This window comes from Mus pahari, chromosome 2 (assembly GCF_900095145.1).
Source record: "Mus pahari chromosome 2, PAHARI_EIJ_v1.1, whole genome shotgun sequence".
Taxonomy (NCBI): Eukaryota; Metazoa; Chordata; class Mammalia; order Rodentia; family Muridae; genus Mus; species Mus pahari.
Genome location: NC_034591.1, coordinates 152,769,131 through 152,786,908, shown reverse-complemented (window position 1 = coordinate 152,786,908; position 17,778 = coordinate 152,769,131). Strand labels below are relative to the sequence as shown.

At 44.0% G+C, this 17,778-nt stretch overlaps 1 protein-coding gene across 1 annotated transcript in view; it reads right to left on the bottom strand.

The window, feature by feature from the left end:
- Nucleotides 1-903: 903 nt before the first annotated feature.
- Dera (deoxyribose-phosphate aldolase) overlaps nucleotides 904-17,778 on the bottom strand; it is an 84,505-nt gene continuing 67,630 nt past the window's right edge. Inside the window, exons 7-9 of the mRNA XM_021190720.1 lie at nucleotides 6,326-6,438; nucleotides 1,888-2,037; nucleotides 904-1,681 (exon numbers count right to left, since the gene is read on the bottom strand). Of these exons, the coding sequence (XP_021046379.1) occupies nucleotides 1,625-1,681; nucleotides 1,888-2,037; nucleotides 6,326-6,438 (320 nt within the window). The 3' untranslated portion in view covers nucleotides 904-1,624. The remainder of the gene's footprint in view (nucleotides 1,682-1,887; nucleotides 2,038-6,325; nucleotides 6,439-17,778) is intronic.

Here is a 17,778-nt window from a genome sequence, read left to right as displayed (position 1 = left end):
TGACAGAAGCTGGAGGGAAGGAGCCACAAGCAAAGGGACATGCAGAACTTGAAGCCAGTCACATGTCACAGCTATTTGTGGGTCCCTAGCTGCATGAAGGTGACCCTCAAAAGTAACTGCAGGTGCAGCAGCTGGATTCCCATCTAGCTTGCTGATAACCTGCTTGCTTATTTTTGGAGTCCTGGGTATCAAAGTCCAAGGCTTCTCTCTCAGGCCACACAAGCGTGCCATCCCTAGATTGTGGCTACTTCTCCAAGTTTGGCCTTACCTGTGTATGTGCACACACACACACACACACACACACACACACACACACACACGTGTGTGCAGGTAAGTGCATATGTGTGTGTGGGAAGCAGAGGTCAACCACTGTGTCCTTCTGACTGGCTTTTAGACAAGAGCCTGCAACTCACTGCAGAGAAAGATGCCTGGCCAGAGCTGGAGTTACAGGCAAATGTCACCACATGCCCAGTTTTTATTTTTCTTCATTAAAAGAAATAATTGAAAGAGATAATGACAACAAAGACCACCAAGCCAGGCAGGGTGATGTTCCCAAGCTGGGCAGGAGATATTTCCAAGCCAGGCAGGGTGATGCTCCTAAGCAGGGCAGGAGGGGCTCCCAAGCCAGGCAGGAGGTCCTCCCAAGACAGGCAGGAGATCCTCCCAAGATAGGCAGGAGGTGCTCCCAGAATTTTTTTTTTTTTTCATTTTTTGAGACAGGATTTCTCTGTAGACCAGGCTGGCCTTGCTCTCATAGTGATCCACCTGCCTCTATGCCTGAGTTCTGGAATTAAAGATGTGCACCAACACCACCAATACCTCCTCCTGCTGGAAGTATTTTTTAAGCTCCAGCCCATACCACCCACCCCCAGGGCGCCACCAAAAGTAAACAAAATAAATAAGCACAGAGATTTTTTTGTATTTAAAAATTCAGTGATATCCACATTTTCTTGCAACAACATCACAATCTCATTAGCAAAACAATTACTAAAAAGTGTTCAGTAGAGCACAGAGAGTCAAGTGGACACCCGGGGCAGGGCTCCACATCGGTAGGCAGCACAGGATGACAGAGCATCCCCTTGCTATAGCACCCATTCTCATTTTTATCACAGTTTTAAATGTATTTATTATGTGTCAGAGGTAGGGGGCACGGATGTGTGGAAGTCAGAGGACCGCCTTTGGAGCCGGCTCTCCTTGTCCACCCTGTAGTTGCCCAGAGCTGAACAGGTGTGCCAGATTTGGTAACCAGCACCCTTCCCTCCAAGGCCCTGCCTGCCCTAGGATCTCAGGTCTCAGGCAATTTAACTTCACTGTCCCTTCAGAATTTTCTGCAGTACAGGGTACTAGAAACATTTTATTCTGAGTTTTTCAGAGGAAATCTTCACAAAATTAATAAATGCGGACCTCCTGGTAATGAAGACCATCTCAACCTCTCCTGATCTGAGTCCACATTTAGATTCAGCTGGCTTGCTTCCCTTTATTGTTTTGCGTTGATTTCAGGGGAGATTTTAATGGGGGAAAGTCAGTTAGCTGTTCCAAAATTACATAACCTTAGCAATTATGCAAAAACATTTTTTTTTTTGAACAATTTGTTGCAAGATGCTTTTCTGGGCTGGCTGCTGACCTAAGACATCGGAAGATCGTGATAAGCTGCGTAGCGTCCAGTCACGTGATGGTAAATCTGTGAGGAAAGCCAGTTTCATTAATTAATAATTAAGCAAGCATACACATTAAGTAGTAATTACACTATTGCACAATAGTAACTTCCCTCGGTGCTGCGTTAGCATGCCTTTCAGCAGAATTTACACCTGATCTCTATAACTGGTGCAGCTTCGCTTGCAGGCGTGGTCAGCCTCCACTCCTTCCAAGGACAGTGTCTTCACTCACCTGTCTCTCAATGTCTGAGAGCAGAGAACTGGCCCCTATCCGGAAGAGGCCAGGCGTCAGCCACTCGTCCCCTAGCTCCTCCTTCACCAGAGAGAGCCACGCAAGGGACTCCTTTGCGGTACGGATGCCTCCTGCAGGCTTGAAGCCCACCTAAGGAGAAAAGAGCAGCCACTGTCACCAGGCTGATTTCAAAAGTGTCCCCACGAATAGTGAGTCTGAGTCACCCTTTCCTTCTTAGTCTCTTTCACCTCAGCAAAGGGAGGGGCCTATTTCAGCAGAGCCTTACCTGAGCAAACTTCAAAATAACTTTTCCAAGACAAATGGGAACTGGGCCACTGCTTCTGAAGGGGCACGGATGAGGGTGCACGTCACGCCATGAACCTCCACTGTCTAGACTAAATCAGAAGAAGCCAAGGGAACTGTCCATAGACAAAATGCACCACAGGTGTCCATCCAGTCTACACTGATCCAGTGAGCCTTCACCTGGAGGTACAAGGCACGTGTGAACTTAAGATGGGATCCGTGTGGCCACAAGGTCAACCAAATCAAACTGGCAGCCGGCAGCAAAGAGAACTGATGGTTGCTTCTGTCAACTGAGGTCCAGGCTTCTTCTCTGAGGCCATACGGGCATGGAGTTCTATAGAGCAGGCCGACCATTAGTGTAAGCATGGGAGAAGGTCATAAGCCAGGCCAATTTATGGCTGAGAGTGAACTTGAACCCATACTTTTTCACCGGACCTGCATTCCTTAGCACTCCTGTTGAGGGGCTCTAGCTCCAGGGGTTCTGGCGCCCTTTTCTGGCTTCCTCTGGCACCAACACATACAGGATGCATACAGACACACAGGTATGTATGCATACACGCACACATAAATCCTTTAAGAAAAACAGGAAGACATAGCCGAAATCAGCCAATTTAAGTTGTTTCTACATCATGTCTGATATCCATTAGAAAAGAACAGGTTATCAGGCTCCTGTCAGCAAGCACTTCTCGGCGTCCACAATAGTGTCCGGGTTTGGTGACTGTGTATGGGATGGATCCCAGGTGGGATAATCTGGATGGCCTTTCCTTCAGTCTCTGCTCTACACTTTATCTCCATATTTGCTCCTGTGAGTATTTTGTTCTCCTTCTAAGAAGGACCGAAGCACCCATACTTTGGTCTTCCTTCTTCTTGAGCTTCATGTGGTCTGGGAACTGCATCTTGAGTATTTGGAGCTTTTGGGCGAATATCCACTTCTCAGTGAGTGCACACCAGGTGTGTTCTTTTTGTATTTTCACTCAGGGTGATATTTTCTAGTTCCAGTCAATTGCCCTGCCAGAGCCTTACAAATACAGAGACAGGTGCTCACAGCCAACCACTGGACTGAGTGTGGGTCCGCAATAGGGGAGTTAGAGAAAGGACTGAAGGAGTTGAAGGGGTTTGCAACCCCACAGGAATAACAATAATATCAACTAACCAGACCCCGCACAGCCCCCAGGAACTAAGCCATCAACCAAGGAGTACACATGGCTCCAGCTGCATATGTAGCAGAGGATGGCCTTGTCAGACATCAATGGGAGGAGAGGTTCTTGGTCCTGTGAAGGCTCAATAGATGCTCCAGTGTAGGGGAATCAAGGGCGGGGAGGTGGGAATGGGTGGGTGAATGGAGGAACACCCTCATAGAAGCAGGGAGGATGGGATAGTCAGTTTCCAATGAGGGGAGGGGGAGAACCAGGAAAAGGAATAACATTTGAAATGTAAGTAAAGAAAATATCCAATAAAAAGAGAAAGAAAAGAACATGTCCCATGTATAGTACTCTCATGGTGCCCTGGATTCTCCTGTCCTAGGAGTATAACCATCCAAGAGTAGACAAATCTATACCCACAAGCTGCCAACCCATACTGGGGCTTTCTACAGACAGATCACACTAGCAGGAGGCACCACGAACAGCACAGAGCAAGGAGCCAAGGAAACAATTGGGAGCCTCCCTGAACCTGACCACTGCCTCAAGCAACCAGAAGCCTCCATGTAAACCGGAGCAACCGGAAGCCTCCGTGTGAACCCGACCACTGCCCCGGAGCAGTGTCAGGAATGGAGCGAAGTGGTTCCCTGCCTCAGTCACACATGGACAGCTAGCTCAGCAGGCGTAGGGCACTTGTAGCCATTGTTGAGGAATGGCAAACAACCAAATCACATGAAGCCTTGAGCCGACAGCAGCATGCATGGCGACCGAGGAGCCTTTCTGCAGGCTGGGGCAGTGCTCATAATAAGAGATTTTCCATAAATATATGCCAATGTCAACAACTCTGTTCAGTAATGTTTTCAGAAAGTTCTTATATAAGTTAATATTGTTTAAGGGGGAGAATATAGAAAACATGAATCTGTGATGAAATCAGTAATGAAATATTACACTGTAGCTTCTCAGGGGCAGCACCAAGTGTGGTCTGGGAAGGCGGGCTTTTGTCCCATACCACGGGGACATCAGTGAAGAAGGAAGCACAGCCTCTTAGCCTTGCTGTCAACAACTTAAAGGCCATGCCTGGCTCGCAGGTGCATATACAGGTTCTCCTTGCTGGATCGAATGTCACAAACTAAACAGGATGTGTCCTGTGCCGGGTCTTTGCTTAACATTAAGGGGGCAAGATCAACCGTAAAGAAAGGATTAAAGACAAGCAAACTAGCCCCTCCAACTCCAGCCTGGACAACTAGCTCCCGCCTTGCTCTCCAAGACCTGTTTTGCACTGTCTGAAAGCTGTCCTGGCAAGGGACATGACGTTTACACCGAAAATCCCCACAGGTCAGCATCGCCCGTGATCGCCCACTCAAGAACTATTCCTTTAGTTCCCAAAAATATGCTTTACCTCTACTATGCTCATGAAACATGGATGCCAAGGGAATCTTGCAGCCCCACGGCCGCTAAGGCTGGGAGCCTGGGAACCCACATGCATGGCCAGCTGAGTATCTGATTTGAACATCCTTAGGCCAGCGCTTCATCAGAAACCTCCTGTGACCCAGCAGTGTTAGCTTGTTAAACGACCTTAGCAAGGAGTCCCGTGGGCCTAACTAGTGGTGAGGGTTACAAACGAAGGAAAAAGATGAATTTCTCCTTACATAGCTTTTCTTTGAAAACAAACCAAACCAACAATAACAAGAAAAATTCAGTAAATTGACAGATCTCTATCAGTGCCGAAAGACCACCAAGTAGCATGCAGGTGGGATCAGTGTCCTCTGTGGATGACAACGGCTACTTTTCCTACCTGTGCTTCCATGTGAGTTCTTTTAGAGAAAATTCTAGGGGAGATTTCCTTTCACAAGGAACACATGCCATGGAAGTCTCTAATTCCAAAATAAATCTAAGCTATAGTCACTTATAAAGTCATAAAGACATTCTGTCCACCAGGTAAAGCATTGAAGGTCTGCTTGAGGGGAGGTCTAGGAGGCAGAAATCAAGATACTGATTTTTTTAAAGATTCCCCTCATGAAGGGAAGTCTCATCATATTAAACACACACATGCACACATAGACACCTATTCAACTATGAAAAAAATTTCTTAGATAATTTGTGACTAGGCAAGCAACTTGAAGTGAAAAATCCAAATTCTGTTTTTAAGAAACACCTCGTATGCATTTTTCCTTTTCATTTTGTACATTTCAAAAAATTCCTGTGTTATTCTTCGAAAAGCTGACAAAAGGTAGCATATACCCTCCTCAGCGCGACACTGTTCCAAACAGCACGTCCACCTTCCATAACACACACACACACACACATGCACACACACACACACAAAATGGATATTTAATTCAAGAGCTATAGGACGGAAGCTAGCTTTTCCCTGCTGTTACGCGGCATTTCATTATTCTGTTTAATAAGTTCATCTCCTCGAGAATTTTCTCTTCACCTCATATTATTAAAAGTAATAAGTTTTTCTGGACCGGGGGTTTCCCAACAGAAAAACCAATTTACGTGTGTCCTTCAATAATGACAGGAGAAGATGATTTCCCATTATCCTGCCTACTTTTCCTATCGCCACCACAGCTTATCATTCAATAAATGTTACTCCGCGATTCTTTCCATTCCGGGAGCAAGTTAAATCTCTATATTAACCTGTTTTCGCCAGCCAACGCCTTGCCAGAAAACCTCTGTGTCGCTGCACAATTAGTTCCTTAAAGAAGGCATTTAGGAGCCTCTCGTCAGTGCTGAAACTGTCTTCAGTTAATAAAAGGACACAGAGTGAGTTTACCTCTTGATCACACAATGCGCCCACACTCACACTCACACTCTCTCTGTTAATCGCATGCCTTCCCCCACTGAGGTGTTCTTTGAATTAAACATTTATCTTAATAAAGGCGACTCATTCACACCTTTGGCATAGGGAGCTGGTTATCCTGTGGGCTGTGAGGAGGGTTATAAATAGCATCCTCTTCACTTTGAAGGAAGGCTTGCTGGCAACAACTTACCTTGTTTCCAGTTTTCCAGAAGAAATCTCTAATGGCCCGCAGCATCACGATGGCGACCGGGAAGGTGGCGTTCACTGTTTCCTTTCCAGTAGAGGTCTTAATAAAATCTGATCCTAAGTCAAAAGCAGGGCAAACTTCCAGGTTAATTAGGAACTTACTTCTTACACTTAAGTCACTGAGGGAAATGACTTGTGTGCAATCCTCCCACCCCTTCATCCCCCCCCCCATGGAACACTTTATTTTTTTGGTAATTATGTGATAATACTAAAATGAAAAGCTCCGTTTAAAATAACTCTGTTTCTCTGTAAAAGCCAGAAGAGAGGGAGAAGACTTGTAAATTGCTGTCTTCTGGGCACACACAGCCACTGCAATTATACCCCTCAGCAGCAGAAGCTGGCACTACCAGGCCTGTACAAGCCCTCAGTTATGGATAGGACTCTACTCTTCCTGCTAAACTTCTTGTTACTGGTCAGTTCTGGGGAAGGGCAGTCAGTGTCATTGGTTTGATACTCATGGCTGAGCCCAACAGGCACTGAGGGACAGTTCTAAATCCAAAGTTACATGACCCTGGTCCAAAATTTATGGGTCACAAACAAACCTGGAAGATACTAATGTATGAAAGGGAGGAACAGATAGTTGACAGGGGGTGATGGGCAAGAAGGGGGTAATAGAAGGGTGGGCAGAGTTTAGAAGGTGGGTGGGGTATAGGGATAGTGGGTGGAGTTTAGGAGGTAGGTGGGGCATAGAAAGGTGGGTAGGGTATAGAAAGGGTGGGGAAAGAGTGATAATACATCACACACTTGTATAGAAAAAAATTCTGTTAAAAATTTTGTCTTTCACCACCAGATAAATTGAATTAGTCACTCGATGGATTCTCATAGACTCTGGTACTCTTGCCTCTATATTTCACAGCTAATTAAAATCAAGTTGGTTTGTTTAATGCATAACTGAGATGAATAAAAACAATTTTATGCCCTGTGCTCACTACCATGTATCTTGACACGTCCCACAGCACTGTGGAGTGCCTCCTCACTCCCGCTCACTCTCTCACAGTTGGAGGAGTGCATACACGGAGCACGCACACACAGCACAGGTGTGACAGCCCCAGAACTGTCACCAGCTGATTTCTGTTGCATTAATGAAGCAGCAGACCTCCCTCACAGATGAAGATTTCATGAAAGGTAGGGACCCTTTCATAGCTGGCAGATGTTTTCAACAACTCCCTTCTCTTGAGTCTTAAACCTGTTTGTGTAGTTTACAGGAACAGCAGGAGACACATGGTAACAGCAGCAGGGATCGGCACCTCGGTGCTCCATGGGTGTCATGAGCACAGCACAGCCTCAACACTGTTACCAGGCACTGAGACAAGAACGACCTTCAGAGAGGTCACTGAGACATGGAGAAGCTAAGTGGCGTTTTTGAAGTCAGATGGTACAAAGTCTGTCTCACTCTGTTTCTGTCTCTCTGTGTCTCTCTGTCTCTGTCTCTCTCTCCCTTTCTCTATGGGTGTGTGTGAGTGATTTCAGCTAAAGCAGTTTACCTTAGTTTATCTGTTAGAATTGTCCCTTTTATCTGGGGCCACACAATCGGTCAAAACAGAAACACCTTCCTTCAGGTGGTGCCTAGCCCAGCAGTGCTCAAGATCCAACTCATCCATGCTCAGTATAGGACCACCATATATGGCTGGAGAAGAAAGTTCTGGGTGCTACTTCCTAAAGGGTGAAAACCAATCATGATGCTATATACTGTATCACACACATACACACACACACACACACACACACACACACACACACTAGAGTGTGAGCTCTGAATGCTTTCATTCACCAGGAAAAAAACGACAAATGACTGGATACATATATTCACACAGATCTGAATATCCCAAGGAGTATGACTACTGAAATGTCACATGGCCATTCTATGTTCATTTGTCTCAGCTTAAGTGAATCGCATTTTTAGATGAAAGAAACCCATGTTCTGGATCCCCAACAAAGACCAACTGAATCAGACTTTGACAGACACACACATACACTTGGGTGCAAGTTTACAGCTCTGTCCAAGGAATCTGTGCAACAATGCTCACAATTAATTTGAGTCTCTCCAAGTCTATCAAAGAAATGTGGGTCAGAACATGAAAAAACAACCTAAATCTTCCCTTTCAGTTGCTTTGAAAAGATACTTCCAGAGCTATTCTTTACACTGGAAGACTCAATAAGACACACCTTTATTATACATGCTGGGAAATGAACAAGCAAATGCACACTCTTCCTCCATAACCACGGCAACCCTGGAGTATTACCAGAAGGGTTGGGAGTCAGCCTGGTGTCCAGCTCTGGCTCACACGGTAGCCACGCAACGTCAATCTTCCTCCTTTCTAGAATGGGTCTGAAAATCCCTACTGCTTCAGAATTACACGAGGCGTGATGATATATGTAAAAGCACCCAAGTCCCTCAAAGACTATACACACACAAACGAAGCGGAGGCCTTAGGTGGGGCCTCTGTGTTAGCATCTGGGCAGTGGCCCCCAATCTCTCTAAGCAGCAGAGATTATGGGCCATTCTGAAGGGAGAACAGAAAACCAGAATGCCAAGAGAAATTTAGACAGGAAAGACTGTGTTCATGAGGTTTTGGAGTTCACAAAGACTCTTGAGAATTGTGTCTGGGAAGCCTAAGGAAGGTTGAATTCCAAAGTAACTGCCTGATGTTTCTGGTGAAAGAAATCTCGAGCCAGAATAACATGCAGAGTGTGGCATGGATCTTGCTCACTGTGCTGACTCCGAGCTGCAGGGAGAAGGGAAGAAGAAAGTAGAGTGGGGAGATAAGGAAAGAGACCCAGTGTTGGCAATAAAGGAGCTCTTTACTTTCAACCTTTCAGCCTTTACTGTGGATTTCTTCTAGCATTCAGTAGGAGCTCTGTGTGTGTGTGTGTGTGTGTGTGTGTGTGTGTGTGTGTGTGTGTGTGTNTGTGTGTGTGTGTGTGTGTGTGTGTGTGTGTGTGTGTGTGTGTGTGTGTGTTTAGGACTCTTCTTTTAATTGGTATATTTAGACCATTAACATTGAAAATGATTATTGATTCTGTTGGATTGATATCTATCATGTTATATCTCTTCTATCTGTTAAATTTTTGTTTAATTTTCACACCCCTTTTGGGTCTTCTCTGACTTCTTTGAAGATTCTACGTGATTTCATTTCATTTCCTCTCATATACTATTTAGAGACTGCCCCAGAGTGGTTAATACACACTTCATCCCAGTCCATCTTCAAATAACATGACACTACTATGCCTTTGCCTTTTAATAAAGAGTTCCTAAATCGTTTCTTCTGTCTGTCAAAGTCCTGCTTTTACTCATTAGAGTTTTGGGTCTTCCCTGCTAAAGGCCTTCCTTTAACACTTCCTGTGGGGAAGATCATCTAGCACTGCCTCCCTCAGCTTTCTCTCAAGATCAGTGAAGAGCGACACCACTGCTACAGAGCTCCACTGTTAAGAACTTCTTTCCCTCACACATTGCTGACCTGATTTCTGATGAGAAGTGTGTTGAGGTAATTTCCTATGTCTGTTGGGGTCATTTCCTTTGTCTGCTGAGGTCATTTCCTATGTCTGCTGAGGTGATTTCCTGTATCTGTTGGGGTCATTTACTTTGTCTGCTGAGGTCATTTCCTATGTCTGCTGAGGTCATTTCCTTGTCTGCTGAGGTCATTTCCTGTATCTGGTGAGGTCATTTCATTTGTCTACTGAGGTCATTTCCTTTGTCTGCTGAGGTCATTTTCTTTGTTGGGGTCATTTCCTATGTCTGCTGAGGTCATTTCCTTTCTCTGCTGAGGTCATTTCCTGTATCTGTTGGGGTCATTTCCTTTGTCTGCTGAGGTCATTTCCTCTGTCTGCTGAGGTCATTTCCTTTGTCTGCTGAGGTCATTTCCTTTGTCTGCTGAGGTCATTTCCTTTGTCTGCTGAGGTCATTTCCTTTGTCTGCTGAGGTCATTTCCTTTGTCTGTTGGGGTCATTTCCTTTGGCTTGGGTAGGTAATGTTTTCTTTCCCTGGCTTTAGTTTTCCAAGGTTTCCTGGCTGCCTTTGGCTTTCTCCTATTTGTATATACCATGACTAGGAACAATTTTCTTTGTCAGTCTCTGACTTTCTTAAATCTGTGATTTATGGCCTGACCTTAATTTTGGGACATTTCTTGTCACTATACTCCTTCTATATAGTTCCTCCCTTTCTCTATTTTCTTTCTCTTTCTGATATTGGAATTATACCAGCGTTATAACTTCTGAAATTCTCCCCAAGTTTTTGGAGCTTTTCTTTCCTAAGGACTCTGTCTCTTTACATTTTAGTCTCAGAAGTGTCCATCAACCTATTGTCACAGTCACACGGGAAAGCAAGATCTGGAAGTATTAAGGACCATGCTATGTCCTTCCTTCCTAGAAATCAGGTGTGAACTGAAATTAGAACGCATATGGTATATATAAGGAATACTGTGGAATATGTCAGATAAATATGATGGTCAGAAAGAACTGCAATGTTTGAACTAATCCCTTCAACTAGACTGATGCAGGGACAATGCATGGGCGCCATTCATTACAGGCAAAACTGAAAGATAAGGTCTGTGGGAGAGCCTGGCCATCAGACATAATCACTGAAAGCAGAGTCGAGACAGCACCGCCTCCACGTAAGTAAGCTGTTAGGGTACACAGTGATTATATAAACATATGTTTTATGGGATGCTACTATTGGCCTAGGGACAACTCCACATATGTGAAGTCCTGGGTTTCATCAAAGCTTCTGTTAATGTTTCTTACATTAAACCACTATAGAGGGTTTTGAACCTGCAAACATCTGGCTTCTGTCCTTAGGGCAGCATGAGGTCTGATCACATGACTCCAGAGTGTTCAGGTACTGCATTTACTATCTGTTTTGGAAATCAGAAAGACGGATGACAGAGAATCACACAGCATACAGTTCAAGCATTTAGGAACTGGCTTTCATTAGATTTCAGGAAGAAAAAAAAATCAAGATTTGATTACATCAAATATTTTAGAAAATACATTCTATCAGTGCTTTCCCACTGAAGAACACTGGACTCTACAGTGAGACTAGGGAGCCACACTTTATAGTTTCATTTCTCACTTTAATATCATTTCTCCTGCCCTTTGCTAAAACAAAACTACCTCAGAGAAATACATGCTGCTTTCAGAGTCATCAAAAGCCCCAAACGCAATCACCTTTCCTCAGAGCACATGTGAACCAGGCCACAGCCAACCCACCTCAGAATGAGTGTGAACCCAATCACAGCCAATCCACCTCAGAATGAGTGTGAACCCAGCCACAGCCAACCCACCTCAGAATGAGTGTGAACTCAGTCACAGCCAACCCACCTCAGAGTGAGTGTGAACCTAGTCACAGCCAACTGTACCTCAGAGCACTGTGAACCTAGCCGCAGCCAACCCTGCCTCAGAGAGAGAGAGAGAAAGAGAGAGAGAGAGAGAGACAGAGACAGAGACAGAGATGGAGAGAGAGGGAGAGAGAGACAGAGAGACAGAGGAGACAGAGACAGAGACAGAGACAGAGACAGAGAGAGACAAGCTAGTCATAGCCAACACTACTTCAGAGCGTGTATGAATCTGGCCAACCATACCTCCCTCATGCTGAGTTTATGAGCCAAAACCTGAAGAGAAAATACCTCCCCATCAGCATAAGCTATCCTACAACTGGTCCACACATTTTATGAAATGAGCTAATGCCAAAACTAGGTGGGAAAGGCCTGGGACGGTCAGGAGTGGTCCAATCAATGGACCAGCGCTCAACTGTGAGTAGCTGAAATTAAAATTAATAATAAATGCACTGCTTTACATAAAACTGTATTTCTTATTTTCCTCACTTGGCACCTTTAGCTCAGCTCTCTTCTTGTGGTCTAAGGCTACTCAAAGCTTTCCTGCAGCCTTTAATTACAAGTCTCCATGGCACTGTTTCATTAAAAACTTCCATTAAACAACAGCTGCCCCTGTATATGGTCTTCTAATCAATTTGGTCAAAGACAATGACTTCTAATCAGCTGTTGATAAAAATAGAAGATGAAATTTTAATTCTAATAGATTAACCACAAACTCAAGACAGTCTTCAAAATCCATCTAACTCGACCCTCCAGTGGATTTAATGACTATTCAGCAACTCATTACTAAATAGAACAAGACGAACATTTTCCAGTTCATTAAAGAAATGTACTATGTATTTTTGCATTGTCCTCATGATTCGTTACAGGGAGTCTTAATTACAAGATAATGGATAATGGTTATTAAATGCAGACTGCAGTAATGAAGCCCTATTCATTTGCAAGCCGCAGAGACTGCAAAGGGAGGAAAATAAAATTACTAGCTTCAAAAGATTAACGGATCAAATTATTATTCAATTTTCAAAATCTCATTCAGACTTCATAGAAACAAGAAGAGATTAAAAACTAGTATTAAGACCAAAGTAGTACATTTACAAAAATAATATCTTAGGGCTATTGCTGCATAATAAGCTTCAGATGTGATTATTTTTTAAAGTATAACTAACAATGGGAAAACATACATTTTTATTTCCTGAACAAATCTTATTTATGATCCAGGCAGTTTCTAGTAAGACCTGAAAGCCTGGGTGCCCGTGGAAAATGTGCTTCAGTGCACAAAGGGGAACACAATGGGAGCTGTTATTAACAATGTGTGCTTTACTAATGAAAAATAGGGTTTAAACTCGACTACTGCCGGAGAACGCCTGTCCCTAAGCGAAGTCGCATGGACCCTACAATAAGGGCCCCTGAGCATNCTGTTCATTAGCTTTGTGCTTCCTGCGACTCCCTGAGAAATCACCCATTAAAGGTAGTGGGAAAGGATTTTTTTTTTTAATGGTGATTTTTTTAACACTAATTTACACTTACAATCCACAATGAGATACTTTTTAAAATAAACAGGATGTATAAAAATATGAGGCACCAGATTAAAACCTATTAGACTCGTTTGTTCCATATGAGCTTAAAAATAATTTAGGGTGAGAGATAAAGATCCAATTTCATGGTTGAAAAATGTCTAAAGAAGGAAGTTGGAAGCAGCAGTGGAATGCAAATCTTCAATCTAAGAACAGTCGTTTCACAAAGATGTGGGTATGTGATCCATATAATGTCTTCCCATGGGAGAAAAGGGGGAATGTCTAGAGAGAAAGACAGACGGATGGACAGGTGGAAAGATGGACAAACAGGCAGGCAGGCTAGATGGCAGGCAGAAAAGGAGAAGGTAGAGAAGAGAAAGGGAGCGGAAGAAAGGGAGAGGAGGATCTTTTCAGTTCACTCATTCTCTCTGCAGTGATAATGTTTCTCCCTGTGTCCAGTTCATCGTATGAGTCAGGCAGCACCGTAATAAGTCAGGCATACCCAAACAGAATGGGAACCAGAAAGCAACTACAACGTCAGGGTTTGAAATGTCTCTAAAACACCAAGGGTGTGCTTGGCTCATAGAAACCACATGCCTTAAAGTTGGTCTCCTCCAAATAAAACTGAAGATGTGGTCATTAAGAATAATACAAGACAGCGTGATTCAAAACAGATTGTGGAGTAGAGACCCAGCCTGCATTGTTCTTGGTAACTGGCAGCAGTGTTGTGGGGAGACTAGACCACATCAGCAGCAGTACTTATACTCCAGAAGTTCCTTTTAATTTAAAATATTTCGTTTAAAAAAAAATGTTATTACTGTGACTATACTGGAAACTAGTGAGTGACCAATGCAAGTAAAGTCTGCTGCTGCGTAAGTCCTTAGAGTGGACATCGGCTGCGTAAGTCCTTAGAGTGGACGTCAGCTGCGTAAGTCCTTAGAGTGGACGTCAGCTGCGTAAGTCCTTAGAGTGGACGTCAGCTGCGTAAGTNGCTGCGTAAGTCCTTAGAGTGGACGTCAGCTGCGTAAGTCCTTAGAGTGGACGTCAGCTGCGTAAGTCCTTAGAGTGGACGTCAGCTGCGTAAGTCCTTAGAGTGGACGTCAGCTGCCCAAGTCCTTAGAGTGGACGTCAGCTGCGTAAGTCCTTAGAGTGGACGTCAGCTGCCCAAATCCTAGGAGGGACGTCGGCTGAGTAATCTTGTAAACACACTAAGCTTTATTGTCATGGCTGGTTTGCAAATTTCAAAACAGACAAGCTTTACTTAACTCAAGTGACCAGTCTGATTTGCTCAGCATTTTGAACTTAGACTCACATTAGTGAATATCTGGGGTCTCAAACTTTTCTGTACATAGTATCTATTGTTATATATTGTTAGGTGTCCAGAAAATAGGTGTAAAAATCTACAAAGAATTAACAAACTAAAATGTTGGAGCCCCACCCCACACCCCATTTTAGGGTCTCGCCCTCTCCTTGCCCTCTCCTGTGTGAGGCTGAGGAAGGAGAGTCATGGGGACATCTGGGACAAGAACAATGGCCCTGCCATAAGCACCGAGCAGACTACAAGAAAACGGTGCGGTCACTGGGACGAAAGAGGAGACAAGGGAAACTAACTGCAGAGCCAGCAGTGGTTACAGCCCTGTGACCCTCGCACTCAGCAGGCTGAGGTAGGAGGCGTCCTGCAAGTTTGAGGCTACTCTGGGTTAGGCAGTGTGAGAACCTGCTGGAGAGAGAGAGAAGGAAGGAGGGACAGAGGGAGAGCTGGGGTGTATGCACTATCTGACAAACGAGAAGCACACACAATGAGATACATAGTTATCTGATCTCGAATTTTAAACTGTATCTAGTATTCTCTGAAATTTCCTACTGATTCCAAATATTGATCCCAGAATGCAGGCCTCCTCCCTAATCACTGTATGAGGGACATCAATGCATACAGTTTTTAACGCTATTCCTGGTTGTTGGGATAGTCGAAGAAACAGCCTTCAAAGTCAGGCATTCAACTACCCACAGCATTACCGATGGACAAAGAAACTGCAACACAGTTGACAATCATCACTCCCAGGAAAAGACCTGTCAGGAGGATCTCAAAAGTGGGGGCTTCCAAGGCCAGAGATAGTCAACCTGTGACAGTCAACTTTGGTCACAGAACCTGTCAAGGTCAGCTCAAGACAGGTGGCTGTGAGTCCCCTAGCATTCTTCTGTGACCCAAAGGGCCACCTTGTCTCAGGCAATAGTGCCACATCTGGGGTTACTTGAAATGAGCTCATCCATACTGACTCGTGAAGTAAGTGTAAAACCCACGGGGCTTGGAGAGTTTAGCACAAGAAAAATACTGGCATTTTTCTCAAAAAAAAAAAAAAAAAAAAGAAGTTGAAATTGATTACACACTAAAATAAGACCGGGGATTGGGTCAGTAGCTTCTTTTCACTTAAATTTTGGTGGTTTAAAATAAATTTCAGTACTGTAATAATACTGGAAAAAATAAAATAAAGTCTCATAATTACTATTTGACTTTCCTTTTCATTTGATTAATGGCACTACAAAAAACACACGTTGCAACGGCTCTCTCTGTTTAACAGCACTATTCTAAGGCTGCAGTGAGGAGTTCCATAAGTAAAGCCCCTTAGGAAATTTCCTAAGTTTCCTCTCTCTGCACGCTAAGAATTTGCTACTGTGGTAGACCAATGTCCTTCAGATGTTGGTTTAAAATTGGTAAGAGGGGTGGAGAGAGGCATCGGTGGTCAGAGTGCTGGCGGCACAATTGTGAGGTCTGGAGTTCAAAGCCCTAGCAACCCTGAAGAAGTGCAGTTGCATATGGTCAGCTCACCTGTTATTCTAGCCCCAAAGGCAGAGACTGGGGCTCTCCAGAGCCAGCCAGCTAGCTACACTAGCCACACATGGGAGCTCTGCTTTGACTGAGAGACCCTGGCCCAATGGATAAGATGGAAAAGTAATGGAGGATGGTGGGAGACATCAACCCCCGACCCTCAGATGTGTTGTGCTCACTACACATGCCTACCTACCCACATACAAACCATGCAGACATATGGTACTGGAAAAGGAGGCCAAGCGTAATAAAATACAGGAGTCAATAAAAATTTGCATCAACAAAAGATTTCTGAATGTCAACAGAAGATTTCTATATGTTCACAAAAGTGAATTATAATAAATTGTGTAATGAAGCTACGGTATTTCCAGCAGTGTGCGCCTGCAGTGCGTCATGGGACTTCACTGCAGCCTCAGGTCTGAACACACAATACATGCACTTTGCACCGTGCATGGAGTTCATGTACTGTGCACTGTGCATGGAGTTGTACCACAAAATGCCAACAAACACTTCCCAGAAAACCCTAGTTTAGCCTGGAGGCTGCTGGCCTTATAACTGTGGTGGTTTTACTGCCAGCATCAAGGTTTCTGCTCTTAAGAGACGGATCATGGTTGAATGACAGAAAACAAAGACTTTACATATATTTCTGCCTTCATGACTAGCATGTAACTGTCAACTTAGCATATCTTTACATTACAGTGTATTAGTGTTTTATTTTAAAAGCTGTTTTGGTTGATGACCTGGGATTCACTTAAAAAAGAGAAGAAAGTGAATTTTAGCTTGGGATTGTGACAGAATATACAAGTACTTCTGAAATGGATGTAAATAGCCTTCTACAATTTCATGTTATAAAATCAAAACATCATCCACTCTGGAAACAGAGTAGAATACTCTTATGTCCTACAGTGTCAACTAATTCAGGGGAGAATTGATCCTTTATGTAGAAATGAAAACAACACATCTATATAGTTAATACACAAACGTGACTTTGTATTAAACAAATTATAAACCATGTAGACCAAATGCTGTTTTATAAAACAAATTTTTGTTTTAGAAAAAACAGTAACCACTTGATTTACCTATTTTATTGATCTAGATATTTGGAATTGTGTAATGTTTTCTCCAGGTAGAAAGGGGTCAGAAATTGAAGACATTTCCCCATAGGAGAATAGGAGCCCCTGACAGCATCTAACTATGCTCTCTGTCCAAGAATTGGGTTCTGTTCTCTGCGTGCAGAGGTGCATGCAGTGGCCACAGAGCCCTGTGTCAGATTCCCTTGGAACTAGTGTTACAGGAGCATGAGCTATCCAACATGGGTGCTGGGAATTGAACTCAGGTCCTCTGCAAATACAGTGCTGCGCCATCTCTCCAGACCATCTTCTTTTTTGAAAACTTACTTTGTGTGTGTGTGTGTGTGTGTTTGTGTGTATGAGTGTGTGTGTGAGTGTGTGTACGTGTATGTGAATATGTGAGTGTGTGTATGTGTGTGTGTTTGTGTGAGTGTGTGTATGTGTGAGTATGTGAGTGTGCGTGTGAGTGTGTGCACGCAGGTGTGTAGTTTGGTGGATAACTTTGAGAGCTGTTTGTCTCTTTCCACGATGGGTTCCCAGACAAGGAGCCTGTACTGGCTAGTTTTGTGTCAACTTGACACAGGCTGGAGTTATCACAGAGAAAGGAGCTTCAGTTGGGGAAATGCCTCCATGAGATCCAGCTGTGGGGCATTTTC